The sequence below is a fragment of the Battus philenor genome, unplaced genomic scaffold (genome assembly GCF_028537555.1).
Source record: "Battus philenor isolate CCGP_79_NKW_IND1 unplaced genomic scaffold, ilBatPhil1.0.hap1 SCAF_11, whole genome shotgun sequence".
NCBI lineage: Eukaryota > Metazoa > Arthropoda > Insecta > Lepidoptera > Papilionidae > Battus > Battus philenor.
In genome coordinates this window covers 338103-354718 of record NW_027181673.1, presented here as the reverse complement: position 1 = coordinate 354718, position 16616 = coordinate 338103, and the positions used below count along the sequence as shown (strand labels likewise).

Sequence of the window (16616 nt, the reverse complement as noted above, 5' to 3'; positions counted from 1 at the left end):
ATCACTGCTTAAAACAATCCTAGACGTTGTCAAAAATGTACCAATTCAATATGTTGTACGCAAATAAAAAAAAGTAACTCAATATTCATGTGAGTTGAAAGGTAAGCTCAAAGCACATTTTCAGGTGCCGGAAGTGGCGGAGCAGACGTGAGAGTGAAACAAAACAATGTTACGACAAGCGAAACAAAAGCTCGGCGCCAACAGGAGCTTCTCATAAGCTCTCGCGTCGCCTGCTCGCCCCGCCGCAGCGAGCGCCACGAGAATCCTCGTGAAAAATGAACGTCGCTCTTGCCGAGATTAAAAATTACATGCGGCGCCACCCGCGCCCGCCCTCCGCGGCACTGTGCGCGACACCTCGCCTGCCCTCGGCGTTCATCTGGACCATTTGTTACCGCTTACGACTTAAGAGCGCCCGTGTGTTATGTTCCGTTCTTTAAAATACACTGTTGACACATCTAAACTTTTATTGTGCACGTAAATGTAAGATAAACATTCGTGTAGTCTTTTCATAATCAATTCTTACGCGATTGCTTGTGGTTTGGATAGATTTAAATAGGTCGACCCATGATTAAGCCGCCTTCGTGCCAAAAGCTGTGTTTTATTTTACTAATTCTTATTTAGTTTTGTGATAAAGATATGGAAGACTTATTATTTAACCCTTTTCTAAATTTTACTTCTATCAGCACAATCTGGATAAGTAAATTTTATTAGGTCAAGTTATTTCAAAAAATCGATTTTCTGTAATTTATTATAAATTTCAGCTTCAACTTGATTGAATCATGTTGGAAGGTCTGCCATTGTTTGCGTAACGAATAAGGAGATATATTCTATAGGTTGCAATAACTTAGATAAACACATTTATAAATTTAGACAGTTTCAATGAAGCCCAAAGTTTTTTTTAATTAACTAAAATCTGATTATACGGTACACGCTAATAAATTACATTGAAAACAAGTCTTCAAGTGCAGTTCGTTAACTGACCAACCAGCAGTGTGATATAGTTCTAAAAAAAATGTACTTTTAAGAGTTCCTAAGAAAAGTCATGCATCATGCATATACTGTTTCTGAATCAAAGTAATTATTATGTTTGTTTGACTAATTAGAAGCAATGCCATAGAGGCCCTTCAAATTCTGACATGTAATAAATTTACTTAATCCGTGTCCGAGTTTTCCTAATTTCACTTATGTAGTCACTCATCAGAATATCTTTAGAACCATATAGTATATAAACTTAAAATTAATCTGAGAATATTTCTATTATTGAGTAGATATCAGCTAAGAACGGATTTAAGGGAATTCCACCCATAAGAGAAGTTGCGGGGGCGTTACTTAAGAATGCGAAGCGGTCGGATTATAAATAAATTGCGAACAAACAAACAAATTGTATAAATAAATACTGGCTGCCTATTGCCCGCTACGTAAATGCAAAATTTAATTTTGTACTAACAAAGGAGCTAATCGTCTGCACTAGATTGAATTAAATCGAAGCGCGTCTGATGATTTTGTTCAAGCTTCGGCTAATTAGGGTGTCGAGTTGGCGTCGCGTGTGTGTTTGGGCAAGTAGCTGTGAGACTCACCGTCTCTCGGCGGTGGGCGGGCGAGCGCTCGCCGCTAGGGGCGTCCAGCCTCCCCCATCGCGCTCGACTCTTGAACAAAACCATCGGGTCAGACCACTCGTCACACATCATAAAGCAAATGTCATCTCGGTTATCGTTTAACGAGAATTTGACCCTGTTCCGACCTCGTTTGAACGTAGTACAATCAGCTAGCAGAGCAGACGCGCTGATTGTACCGAAGGCTATCATTAACTAAACTGCTTGCTTTTATTGACGGTAAAGAATCTAATAGATGACTGTGCAGTTCTACGAGCTTTATTGATCTTGTTTACAACTTTTAATGGTATCTATAGTTCAATTTTTACACTATACACTTGTATTCTATCAAGAATACTATTTATGAGATTTCAGTTTGTTTTATGAAGTGTATTTCTTTTAATTTTATCAGACCAGACATAAATTATAAATTTAAAATATTAAAGTTTTTTCAGGGCAATATATTTATATATTTATTCATATTATTCTCCGCAGTGATAAAATTTAGATAAACAAATTCTGCGATTTCATATCTTATAACTTGAAGCTACGGGGGTTCCAAACACATCCTCATCTGAGAAGATCCAACAACAAACGCAGTTGCTTTGTGATCACTTTAAAATATCATTAAAATGTAAGTAAACCATTTGTACTTAAGCTCTATTATCACTTAAAAAGTCTCTGTATGTATACACTGTAACAGGATACTTTTATTTAAGATTTTATTTAGTGGTCACTGAGACCTTATAATTAAGGATGTACATTTGTATTTTGTTGGCACACATTTGCTTATAAAAGAGTTATATATCTTTTAAAGCTTTTCGTAATCATAATATTGCTACTGTAAATATACTGCTTATATATTTAAAAACATTGAGTTTGACTAATTCAACTGTCAGTGAGACCTTAGATACTAAAAGTTAATTTGAATTGATGTTCTGCGATTCAAGATTAGATTTAAGGTTATATTCTTTATTTTGCAATAATACAATGGTTGCGATGTCACTGTAAGCACTCCACCCCCTCGGGCGAAAAACTTTGAGAGACAGAAGCTATAAATATAACTTAGTTTTTAGTTTTATTACAAGCGACTATTTATATGAATAGTACTAGACTACACAAAGCGATTTTTTCTATTTCTTTTGTAGCTTCGTTTGATATTTAATATTAAGTTGCGTTGTACTTTATCTTAATTAAAGTTTCAAACACATTTCATTTCTTTTTTAACGATGTAATCTTATATACCTATTTAGAATATTGACAATATAGACCAGTGATTCCCAAAGTGGTCTACCCCTAGGGGTCTATGACAACCTGCAAGGGTAGACCCCTTAGCACCGGTGGACCGTTAGCGAACGAAACGAAAAAAAAAATTGGGGGTCCATGAAATGAAAATGGAGGTCCACAGACTGGACAACGTTAGCCGAGGAGATTTAAGTTTAACCCTTACAAAATTGACGCCAAATGTTGATAATTTATTATTAAAGCATCAGGTTTATCACTAAAAATATTGACTTTTTGCTTAATGTTATATATTTGTTTGTAATGTTGTATATTTTACATTACACAAAATTTTATTTTGAGTAGTATTTATATAAATTCAATTAATAAATGTATAAATTAACATGTGTTTTTACTTTAAGTTTTTAACACTAAACTTCACTACAGTTAAAAATTTACAGGAAATCAATATCAGGTAAGTAGGAAGGTTTACCCAACACGGAAAAACATGGCAAGGCGTCTACGACACAAAAAAGTTTGGGGAACATATAGACATTGTCTAAAAAATACTATAACAAATGTAAATCTCTAACTCGACAATCTAGCGATTTATGTGGATAATGTCATTTCTGGACAACATAGAAGTAAAATGTCATGAAGAGTTTTCCACAATACTATTATTTTAGTTTAAATTTAAACGCGCACTAATTTTCAGCGAACTAATGTTATCTGTTCAACCCTCTTTTATAGTATGGTCTTAATTAAAACGACTTAAGTATAAAAATCGCAACGAGTTCCATGTTTTTAATTCTCAAACATATGAACACTCCGAAAACAATAAATTCGTGTCATTTAAAGCAGAAAAAATATATAATATTTACAACTTTGATACAGAAACCCTTTGTCATGAGATAATGTGAGTCTTGAAAAATTTAACTTAATATGGACAGCAAAGAAGAAGGGGTAGATATAATTAGATAGTAACGACTTCATTTGTATGCGAGACAAAATGAAGAAGAAAGAAGGCAACAAGTATTAGCAAGAGAAGGTATACGTTGGAACTGTCCATTGTGCTACAGTACAAAGGGTGGCTGATAAAGGAAAGTCAAATGGTGCTAGTATAACAATCCACGGTATCAATACGTTTGCCACGATACGCGAAAGGATTCGCTATGCACGGACACGATGTCCAAGGTAGTGGGAAAGGCTCAAGATTCACAAGTCTCCTTTGGTCCATGCTTGAATTAATCACTGTAAAGTGCCAAGGCGATGAAAACAATGATGGAACTGGTGTAGACCCAGTAATAAACCTAATCATCATGTCTGTTTCACCAGTAGCAAAATACATTGAAAGTAAATTGGAACAAGAGAAGCTGAACGCGAGTAATGCACCACGAGATATGATGTTCCGGATAAAAGAGGATTGTCCAGTGATTGTCCAACGTCACGATGGACGAATCAAATGAAAGACCGCACTAAATCTACGCATGCGAAGTGCTTCAGTCAAGAAAGATACCCCTCACGATCGCGACCACATGACAAGATCTTAATAACGATTCCGGTTTACGTGGAAATGAAAAAGAGCAGCTGAACATGTCCAGTGCGGCAAGACATATTTTCTAGGGTAAAGTAAACAGATGAAAAGGCAGATGTAAAAGTTGCTCGATTTAGGGAGTAAATTAAAACCCATTCCATTAATTTGGGAGAGCAAAGATCCTATCTAAATTCGCGCATGATTCCAGTCTTCTAGTTTACGTAGATATCTATTCGGTTAGGTAAAGTACAGGCGACTTACCGAGTAGCCAGGGTGCGACGGAATCGTTCTCCTTGGCGCTCTTGAGGATAGTCTCCGGCAGCGGCAGCGAGTGGCGGACCATGGCGCCGTACAGCCCGTACTCCGCCATGATGGTGGAGCGGCCCCAGCACTTCTCCGTCTTGCGCCACTTCGCACGCCGGTTCTGGAACCACACCTGCCAAGCGAACATAACCTTTATATACTCCTCAAAACAGAACACATTTATTTACTTTATTTTTACTGATCTTTTAAGCAGTATAGACATAGAAATGTGACCCAACAACTAACTAAATTCAGCTGTTAGCATAAAGCAAGGTCATTATGATTGTCATAAGGATTAAACGAAAAGAGAAAAAGTGGGTTCTACTTGGGTCATCGGAGCCGAAAGTTGATGCCCTACTTCCGCACATGCAGTGGTAGTCGTGCAATAAAGTGCACCGCCCGCCAGCCCGCTGATAAATGCGTATGCGGCAAACAATGCGAATCACTCAACCGCCACCGCCAAATTACTCCACACGTGTTTCACCCCTCCATGGGGCATCTTCAGGAGTTATGTTACACCTATTAGTGCCAAACAGACTCTGTGTTTGGCACTAATCAGTGCACTTTATTGTACGACTACCACTGCATGTGCGGAAGTGACTAAATATTGGTACTTTTCTTACTTAGGATGGACTTCCGCGAGGTAACGCCTGATTCCATTAAAAGCTACTTATATAGCCTGTAGATACCTTCATTTTATACCTTTAGTAAGCTTATATAAGAATTGAGTGAAACGGAAATTACAATTTATTTAAATATAGATAAACATATCAAACAGTAATAGTGTTAAACACTTGTCGGTTAGTAATCAGCAGTATTTGACAATTTCCTGGTCAGTGAACAGCCTAACTGCGGGCATTGGCTCATTGGCTCACAAAACAAACGCTGATCGGACGCTAAATAAATTTAAACAAGCGGCGGGGCGGCCGATGTCCAAAAGCGAGCGAGTTGTTTGTGCGACAAGCGAACGAGCAGGTTGAGCGACGAGCGTATGAGCGCGTTGAGCGACGAGCGTACGAGCGGGTTGAGCGACGAGCGACGCCGGCTCTCGGCACGGTAACTAAGCTCGGAAACAAACCAATTAGTGGGGACAAAACGCAACTAAATTACATTTTCAAATTCAGCTCCGTAATGTACCTACCGCGTGCAGGGTTGTCAGCGTGAGACGAGTGCAAATACGTAGCAGAGTTAATTACTAATTTTTCTACAACAAACTTATATATCCTGTATTCATATAGTTTATTTGCAGTACTACAATATCTGGTACGAGTGCTACTCAATCATGTACATGGAAATTACTACAGAGAATACAAATAACAACAGCGTTAGTAAACAATATTAATAATTAAATAAAGCCTTATTTAATACTATTGGACAATACAAAGTGCCGCAAGAGCCTTAAAGTTGTGTAGACGTAGCATTGGCACACATAGCCAAGGATGTTTTCGAAAAGCCCTGGATAAAGATCGCTACGAAATTGTTCCATTGGTAATCTGGGAACGTGGCCTATGTTCAGATGTGGGGGTTCTACAGCTGAAATGGTGTAAATTAATTAAATCAGTTAATTATAACAATTATACTTATTTAATCTAGTTTCACTTCCTATTGTTACATTTTATTTTTTAACTGTAAATGATTTTATTAGTATAGGAACAGCTATATTTGATCCAGCAATAAAAAAAATCCAGTATAATTAAATCTTAGTGTCCAGGGAAGCATTCTCAAGCAAATAAAGGATTGTCTTTTATATTAAAAACTCGTAACGATACCAAACCATTTCAGAAATATTAAAAAAACTATTTTTAATTATTTATCAATATTATATCCAGTGCATATCAACCGGCAGGCTATATATACAGGATTATCCTATATATATGGTGTTATACACAAAGTGCTATTATTTTAATGATTTGGAGTCGTAATTTTAATTGTTAAAGGCGTTTAATTTGTTTTTTTTTGTTCGTATAAAGATTTTCTTAATAAATATAAGTTAGTTAATATGTTTAAATATTAATTTATTGGTATTTCGCAATTACTATTTAATTATTAAAATTTGTTTCTCAATTATATTAAGCCGAATCCAAATCGGATGGGCAGCGTTCGGAAAGCTCAGAAACCTCTTCTCGTCTTAATAACCGCAATGTTTGAAGACGAAGGTCTTTGACCAATTAGTGTTGCCGGTGATGACAAACGTATCCGAGATGTGGTCACTTACGACGGATCTCATAAGAGGACTCAAGAGGGCTATGCTCGGAGTTTCGCTGCGAGATCGAATCAGAAATGAAGAGATCCGCAAAAGAACCATGATCACCGACCTAGCTCGAAGATCTGCTTGTCTAAAGTGGCAGTGGGCGATGCACATCGCTCGTGCAATCGATGACGTTGCACAGGGTCTCAAGTGGCCACCATGAGCTGGTAGAAGCGTCGTGGGCAGGCCTGCCACTAGTCGGATCGACGACATAGTTAAGTCACGGAAAGTCGTTTGCTTGGGGAAGGCCCATACCTTGCAATACATATACGTAAATCTAAAAATTCTCAAAACTTAAATAATGGTGCGTCATGCCTTGGTCTGTTGGATAAGATACATATTATCACAAAGCGCAAGTTCCTTTAACGGACATTTCTAAAGTTTCCTTGCTGTGCTCAGCATCTAGTCTTTATTCATTTAGAAGGCATTTATTTGTATTATCATTTAATTTAATTTATTTATGATGATTATTTGTGCATATTGTGAGGAAACAAAACTAGCTTTTAATGTAATACGATTACAGAAATTTCCATAGTAAAAGGTATCTAACTGGATTAAGACAACAAATCAATGATTTATGATTGCAAATGTTCAATGTGAATTAATATTGATTATCTGAAACTTTGCCTTCTCTACCTGCGAATTCGTTAAACGATTTGAAAACTTATTCAAAGACTGTTTTTGACTTAAAATGTGAAGAATATGTTCACGTTACTAAATAAATATTAATGACTGTTCCACGAATTTTTTCGTAGAATTCACAAATTTCTTTAACAAGCCGGAGTACTGCTGCTGCTGACTGAACCTGGTCATGAACGAAACATCAAATTTCATATTTTTCGTAACATAGATTTGATAAATGACACGTGAGAGTGGGAGAGCCGTATTCTTATACGATTTATAATTTGCATGAAAGAGTAAGAACATTAAACTATGCCCGAAAATGAACAAGCTTATCGTAGAAGGCTGTTATCCTGTAATGGGTCGCGTTAATAGTCAAGAAGCTTGACAGATTTTTTTATTACATACTTATACAAAAGTACTTTATTATGTTTTAAAAATTCCTTACACTGAAACAGGTATTTTTTAGGTTTTTCTTTGATATCCGGGGAAACAAGACTTGAACCCATTTTGATTGAAACTATAACTAAATAAATATACTTAGTAAAGGCAGCGTTCAACTTTAAATATACATAAGTATTCCAAACGCGTCTCATATGAAGGGTCCACAACAATCTCGTTCATAACTTCCAGAAACGTCTTTAATACTGTAGTGAAAATAATACATACTTAAGTTTAATTATCACTTAAATATCGTATATTTATAGTAAGAATTATTAAAAGAACTTTTTTAATAAACTTTAAAGAAGTCTTTATACGGTATTAAGAGGTATGACCGTTGATGAATATGAATTTTAGTAAATCGAATCTTTTGAAATGGGTAAACCAGTGCGCGGCAACCCTGGGAGTCCCCTCCCTCGCAGCCTAGCCCCCGCTCCCCGCCCCCCGACCCCCCGCGCCCGTCGTCTCTGCGAAACAGTTAATTTCTAATTAAATTTGTTAATTAAACTCGATCCGCGCGCTCTCGCAAATTAATACCCCGCGCGTATTATATTCCGACTCCGGCGACGTAGCCGCGTAGCGGCGTGCCTACGCGGCTACGTACCTATGGGGCTACGCGTGAGCGCTATTTACAACTAATTGTAACATGTATGTAAACGAATTCATTTATATTTTGAATCAGAAATCATGTGATTCGTGAGAGAACCGAGAATACCGACGTAGCTGCCACAATTGTTCGCAGTGGGAGTGGGCGTGACAATGTCACACGTTCAACAGACAGCTGTTCCGAAGATTCCGTGGTGACCAAGATCAGGTAGATACGACGTGGGGAGGGCTGCACTAGCTGGACCGACATCATCATCGTCAAGGTTGCGGGAAGTAACTAAATGTAGACAACGCAAGACCGGTCGTCGTGACGATCTTTGAGGGCGAGAGGAGAAAAGAGAAACTACGTTACAAATGTAAATTTGAAATTGGAATACTAAAAATTTTGTCGTATGTCGGCATAACCGCGTTTTAAAATGGCATAAATATTGTTTACTACCACGTAAACGGTATTTTGTAAAAACCTGACCGCATACTAATTATTAAGGGTGGTAGGTTTTTTATGTTCAACAATGAAGTATTTTTGTTGGGGACATAAATAACAACGCATCTACAGCAAAGAAAGATTTCTCACTTCATGCGTTCAGACGTCCTAAAATGTTAAGTAAATAAGTTAAAAAATAAGTCGCATGTGAGAAGATTTCACAAAACTGTATCATATTAGAAGTATGCAATGAAATAAATTTTGTTATATTTTATTAATTTTGATTAACCACTAATACTCAGCTATAGGGCGTTCACAGCTGGACATAGGCTTCTTGAATAGATTTCTGATAGTTTCTATTGTAAGAGGATTGTATGCAGAGTTTTCCGGCGACCTTAACAATGTCGTCTGTCCATCTTATAAGTGGACGTCTTACATTGTGCTTGCTGGTCTGGTCTATTGTCTCTACTCCAGTGCCTTAATGCTCCAGATGCCCTCTCTCTCTTTTTTTGGCTCCATTTTCGGAGACCTCTCGTTCACCCCTATATATGGGATAGGGACTTTGTTTACAAGATAAATGATTTTTATTTCATTTTCTACTTTCATAATTTTTCATAAAAATAAAGATTAAAATAATTTATTTAACATAGGAATATAACGTAACTATTATCGATTATTAGTTTATTATTTTTTTAATCTAATTTATTTTTGACTCCACTATGCTTCACAACGTGATAAACTTGAGGGAAAAACAGGAAACTCCACAACCACACATAATTTAATAAAGTTTAACAATGCAGATGTATACGTATACACTTCATCAGATATAGCCTAATTTAAAACAAAAGTGTCATGCATCATTATCAAGGATTCTTGTCATTTAAAACCATGGAATGTGAGAACATTCCTCACCGTAATTCTTAAAATATAACAGATTTGTTTTAACTATTACATTACTTTGGTATCACAAACTTAGTTGTTCACGACTTACGTCCATATCTAGTTTTTATTTTGTTTCTTTCAGTAAACTATTGCCTGCTGTCATCCGTTTTACCATGTTTAGTTTACCTTACATATTGATAAAGGTTATTGTTAGGACTCTGGTATTCAACGCATTCCGGATTGTAGTGACGTCATTTGAGAAGTGTTGATGCAGCAATTTTATATCTTTAGTATTCATGTTCAGGGTAGTGAGTTGTTTAAATAAGAATCGATTATATTATATTGGTCTTCGCTGATGATGGCTAACAAATTATTTATAATAAATTGATAAAGTAATTACTTTAAAACTTAATTTCTTTGGTTATGGGACGTGGATACGCCGACGAACAGTTATGGTACTGTATAATAAACGCAAATGATTTATAATATACAATATTACGGCAATTAGGTTTTAGAAAGTGGACATATTAGAGTGAACATAGTGGAAGAGCAGCGGCAGCGGGCGTGATGAGCACAGCTCAAGCGACCGGAAGTAGTAATGCGATTTGAAGCTCTGGTGCTCGTTATCCCGGAAGTGGATCGCGCGCCGGCGGCTTATTGTCTCTGCCCGGACGACGGAGCTTTATCCCGGATCATTTGATTTCTCGTCGCTAATGCCGCGCGCCGGGGGTCGCCCCGTGCGGCCGCCGGCCCGACTGTCTTACACTACTTTACTGTAATATTCTTTTTTAATGTAATTTACCTAATTGTAATTCTGTAATATTTTTATTGTAATTAGCGCTCTGTGAGAGAAAGAAATAATTTGATTTTTTTATTATATATATATATATATAGTCACTGACCGAGTAATAATAAAATTAAAGTACAAAAAAAAAACATTTTATATCAACATTTCATTTTAGTTCATGAGTAATCTAAACGTTATTAAGAAAACAAATAAGTAAGAAATTAACTAAAAATTGTAAACGTAAGTCGGCCAACTAACATTTTTAAATTACTTAATTGTTGAAAATTATCCAATCATGGATAGGAAGGCTATTGAAGGTCTTTACACCGCTTCTCCTGTCAGAGTTAACGCTTTTCCAACTAGCAGTAATGTTAGCCGCTCTCTGTATGAACCGTCATAGTCAAGACCGATTATCGGGTCGGTCTTTGGGAAGCTTATGGCTTGTAGTGTGCGTATATTGGCTTACATGATATAGTATGTAACATACAATTAGATTTAACCACTAACCTGTTTACATGTTAATTACATTTGACAGTTAAGTCAAAAGATATTGTTTTTAAAATACTTTGAATTGTCTTCACATTCTCATTTTTTTCTAATTTACATTACAATCATTTTTATTATGAAATTGTTGTATATCTATAAAGTCGTTGATGATTCCAAATAAATAAATGAACTTTTTAACTTTTCTGATTTTAGATGCGAGCACATGATCAATTATAAGTTATTTGTTCTAGAAGAGCTTTTTTTACCGTATCAAGTAAGATATTTCAACACTTTTTTGCACAACAGACTGTGAAGTGTAGGAATTTTCAAGTTTCTCAAGGAGGGTAAGTCGGGTTGTTCCAAAATCAGTTTCCATTAGTTCCGGCGCATTGTTTAATTTGCTTGCGCTGTTCTTTCATCGCCGCGAGCGCCGAGGTCCGTAATCCGCTAAGTCGGGGGTCCGAGCCGCCGCGATATTGATTGGGTGCTGCGCCAAAGCGACACACTAATTGCGAGCGCGAGATTAGCCCGCACAGGGTCGTCTCGGCCGCTGAGGGGCTCCGGTCTTGGTGAAGTACTCAGTAATCCCACGAACTCTTAGGTGATTAGTGCGTTAAATTGTTAAAATGGATTGTTTCCAAGCTCTATTTACTTAATTTTTTTATATTATTATTCAATTTTAAATCATCATCATTATGTCGGCCGATGGACACCCACTTCTAATCACAGGTCTCTCCCTAAAATTGGCACGATGTCCAGTCTAGCTGCATCCGCCTACTTCCCTGGTCTTTCTTCTTCCTTGGTCTCGACTATGTCGTCTGTCCACTAATGGGGACGACAGCCCAATGCTCTTATTAGAAAAAATAACTCTAAATAACTGTGGACATTTCAAGCGTTTTCTGAAATCAGTTTCCAGCAAACTTGGTAATTTTCTTAATATTTTTGTGATCAATAATTTTTCATATTTTTTATTTATATTATAATATATTAGACAAACATTGAGAAGAATGAAGAAGAAGTATTTTGTTAGAACCCAATTGCCAACAAAGGAGGTAAAAATAAAGTCTAGGTATATAGTTAGTCATGATTCCTCATGTGTTCATTTTTATTTTATACTGTTATATCAACCGACGTATTAAAACTCTTATAAATAAAAAGAAAACTTGACTAATACGCATATATCTAACTTCGGAATGAAGTGTTCAGTGGATAGAGGAAAAACATCCTCTCTCCCCGTTAGCGCGGAGCGTGAGTTTATTGGAAATACCATTTTCATTACCCATCACACATTTATCCAAGCATCAGGTTCCGAAGTAGAAAATTGCCGGAGCACCTCACACGCGTCCGAGGCCTGCCAAACCGAGATGTGTTCAATAACGCTCGCGATAAGGTAGGTTGTCGTAGGGCGCGGCGAGGCAACACAATAAGGCGCGCGGTATGCGCCGGCTCCGAATTTCCTAATTAACATGAGGCGCAGAGGTCCCGTGTAATTGTTAATTTGGCAGCACATTCGCGCCCGTTAATGATGCGTGACGCCCGCGCGAGCGAATTGCTCGCACCCGACTATTTATTACTTGTATGTGACAGTCGCCAGCGGTGCGTGACCTCTTGCCCCTAGGCAGCAGTCTTGTCTGCGGGGGCCAAAGGAAGCCGGTCGCATTACTCCGAGGGTCGTATTTGTAATGCTTGTGAAACAATTTGTCGGAGCCGGAGGCGCGGCGGCCCCTGCGCCCGTAGCCGTTTCGCTGGAATGCCACTTGCCGAATTGCCAAATTGTCGTTCCGCTGACCTATCAACACTCCATAACAATCTATACAGAGCATTCGACCTGAGTCCTGTGCTCAAACAAGATAAGTACATCTGCTGACGACATCCGAAAGTGGAGGTAAATCTATTCGTTAAGCAACTTCGTCCCAATCCAGTTCAAAGAGCATCATAGCGATAGATGAACCGGACAAATATGCGTATGACTTTGAAAGACACCCAGCTAATGGCCCATGTTCACCGTTCACAATAGTTGATGTAAACATGATTCAAATGTCAAAGTTTATATATCAACGTGTACATTTTATTTAGTGATATCATTGCGGTATTTTATACTCCAATCTAAACACTAAAAATTTGAAACTGATATACTTATTATTTATTTGTTTTTCCCATTCTATATAGTATGCATTTAATAAGTACTTTTAGTACATTTATCTCTATTTTCTTACCTAAGAAAAATACACGTTTTATGAGTTTTTTTTTCGGTGATGGATAAGAAAACAAGTAGTTAAAGATCTCTATTGTTGTTAGAAATTGAAGAGTTCACGCTCCGTATTGCTGTCCACTACGAACACAATTCTTTTATGTTAAACCATTCGAACGCCGATTTGAATTCTGACGCCATCAGTAATGTGATCACTGCCGTTGTTGATGACAGGATCTTCCTTCGCTGAAATAAACGCGATAATCGCGTGTGATCAAAGAAGGTGTGATCACATATATAAAAATACAATTGACTACAATTTTACAATTGGCAGACCCTAACCCAACAGCAGCGATCACATCACTAATGGCGTTTTTGAATTCGAACGCGCAAGAATAATTTAGCATAAAAAATGTTGTGTTTGTAGTGGCCAGATATACAAAGCCTGAATGGTACAAGATCTTATATGTGGAGACAATGAATATGCTAGCAGTGAGTGGCCGCGAGCTTGCTACCCCTAAAATTAGAACTTGACTTCGTACTTTGCGCCCAAATGAAGCGGCCGGCGCAATAAAATTTCCATAGCGCTGACATTAACTAGACGCGTGATCGCATTTGCATTAATACTTGAAGCCGACGGCTGGCAGCTCGGCGTGCGCGCCGCGCGGGAACTATTTCGTATCATACAGAACTTTAATCGCAGTAACAAGACTATATAACTTTTTCATTAAGACTAAGATGAGATATATGTTGATCGCAAGTTCAATTGCGTGTACGTAGCACTAGTGCTATTTATATTAAATCATTCCTGTTTAACGCTGACAGCCCAGCGGTGGGTGATTAGGACTCGCGATCGTAGGTTTGATTCCCAGTATTTAATGTAATCAGGCGTTACCTTGCGCAAGTCCATACAAAGTAAGAAAAGGACTAATATTTAGCCACTTCCGCACATGCAATGGTAGTCGTGCAACAAAGTGCACCGCCCGCCAGCCCGCTGGTAAATGCGTGTGCGGCAAACAATGCGAATCACACAACTGCTACCGCCAAATCACTCAACACGTGTTTCACCCCTCCACGGGGCATCTTCAGGAGTTATGCTACACCGATTAGTGCCAAACACATAGTGCTCTGTGGCGGCGGGCGGTGCACTTTGTTGCACGACCACTACTGCATGTGAGGAAGTGGCTAAATATTGGTCTTTTTCTTACTTGATTCCCAGTGTAAAACCTTATATAATTTACACTTTCTTTATTAATTACCACTGCTTACCAACAAGTTTGCACAGGACAAGCAATAGCGTCTTTTGGGTACTAGAATACATTCATTGTGGGACGCCAACCCGCCTGCAAAGCGAGGCAATTACGGTATTTCTCTTATAGATATCTTTTGGAGAGATGTACGTCTTGCTGTTGGCTATGGTCTTGCGAGAATAGTAGCAAAACAATGTGATTTTTCTAAAGGCAAGAAATCCTATTGCAATATTCAACTGTCTGAAAATACATTTGTTCATTGACAGTTAATATAGTTGTAATAAAACATGCGGGAATTCCCCGCGTGCAGACTAACAATCAATGAAATTCATCAGTAGGTGTAAAGCAACCAATTCAAGTTTATTTCATTTAAATATTCGTCAAAATGGAAAATTATACACGTGCAATCCTTACGGTATTATTTAAATAAAATCTCCTATACACTGAACGGGAGCTCTTATCACTGTTATAAATAAGCCGAAATGAATAAATAGAACAGAAATAAAAATACTTTTATAAACCTGTCAAGTCAAAACCATGCTCTTTCTATCAATAGGAGAAATCTAATGTTAACTATGAAGAAATACATTAAGGTTAATATCGAAAATTAGTTCAAACCTCTAACGTGTTACGAAGAGTTCTTGACTGCTCAGGTCTCATTCCTGTTCGCCGATCAGGCATTTTGTGAGTCGCCATAATTAATAGCGAAGAACTTACAAGCATCAAGATCTTCAGCAGTAAAAAGGACCTCCAGAAAGGTGTTTCTAGTTTGTTAATCTTTGGAGATTTTACAGCCTCTTTTAATTAAGAGCCCGTGGATATAGGAACGGAAACTTTCATTTTCTTCATCCCTTATAGGCGTAGCATCTGACCTCTGTCTCGCCTGATGTTAAGCGATGACAAGACCTACGGTGGTGCATGCTTGCCTAAAATACTTATTCACTCCTGTCTTGAAGACTACTACGTTATAATTGTCTGGAAACAATGACGCCGGAGAGTTGTTCCACTCCTTTGCTGTTAGCACTATAAAAGTATTTGCGAAACGTTCAGTGCGGGCGAAAGAACTTTCAAACATGTACAGATGTCGTGAATACGTACGTCTAGTTGTCTGATGGAAAAAAGGATTAAAATAATATCAATAGATAAATATTTGAACTGCTTCTGGTGCATGTATTTGGCTATTCGCACATCATCTAATTTGTTCGGCAAAGTGTATCAAAATAACACTATTGAACGAGTATCACAGAGCATGAGACGTGAAAACAATTATAGCGAGTGTTCCGGTGGAAGGGAGCGGTGAGGGGGAGGGGGAGCATGGCCGAGGCGCGTGCACTGCCAAGTAGCGTGACGGACGGCGCGCCGCTCGAAATAGAATTATAAAAGTCTATTGAGTAGAAAGAATTAATTCTGGCGCGGGGGCACAAAGGGGATAATGCAGCGCCGTCTCCGAGCGCCACAATCAAGGTGCTAAGCGATTTGGTCTCCGGGGAGCGGGGCTTCCCCGAGGCGCCGTCCTGGGACCGCCGCTTTATTGCATTAAATGTATTAAGTCTCGCGCCTCGGCATTGACGCCTTGTTTATTGCCGACGATTCAATTTGCGGTAGTGCCGACTTGTTTCGCCCCAAACATTTGATTCTTTACTATAATATTATAATAACAATTATAATAAATTATTTATTTGTTGAAACATAGCTACAGATCTCTTTGACAAATCACAGTAATATTGCGTAAAGCTAGGACGTACAAGTATGTATAAATTTAACCAATTTTATATTTAATTCAATATCAAAAAAATAATTACATGTCTAAATAATAAAAAAGAAACATTGCAAATATAACGAAGATAAAAGTAAATGCTACATGTACATACAGTTATACTGCTTTTATCAAAAAGTATAGTGAAATTGTCATTTAAAACTCACAGATTTTTTATTTCGTAGATTAGTAGGAGTGCCTGTAACATTTGCCAAGCATCTGTTTGTCTAAAGTTTGAAGAACATTTGGCTTAGCCCAAAGCATTGTAAAGAAT

At 37.8% G+C, this 16616-nt stretch overlaps 1 protein-coding gene across 1 annotated transcript in view; it reads right to left on the bottom strand.

Moving 5' to 3' along the window:
• Window positions 1–16616, bottom strand: part of LOC137931541 (visual system homeobox 2-like) — a 146647-nt gene that overhangs the window by 18897 nt on the left and 111134 nt on the right. Inside the window, exon 6 of the mRNA XM_068774969.1 lies at window positions 4609–4783. Within this exon, the coding sequence (XP_068631070.1) occupies window positions 4609–4783 (175 nt within the window). The remainder of the gene's footprint in view (window positions 1–4608; window positions 4784–16616) is intronic.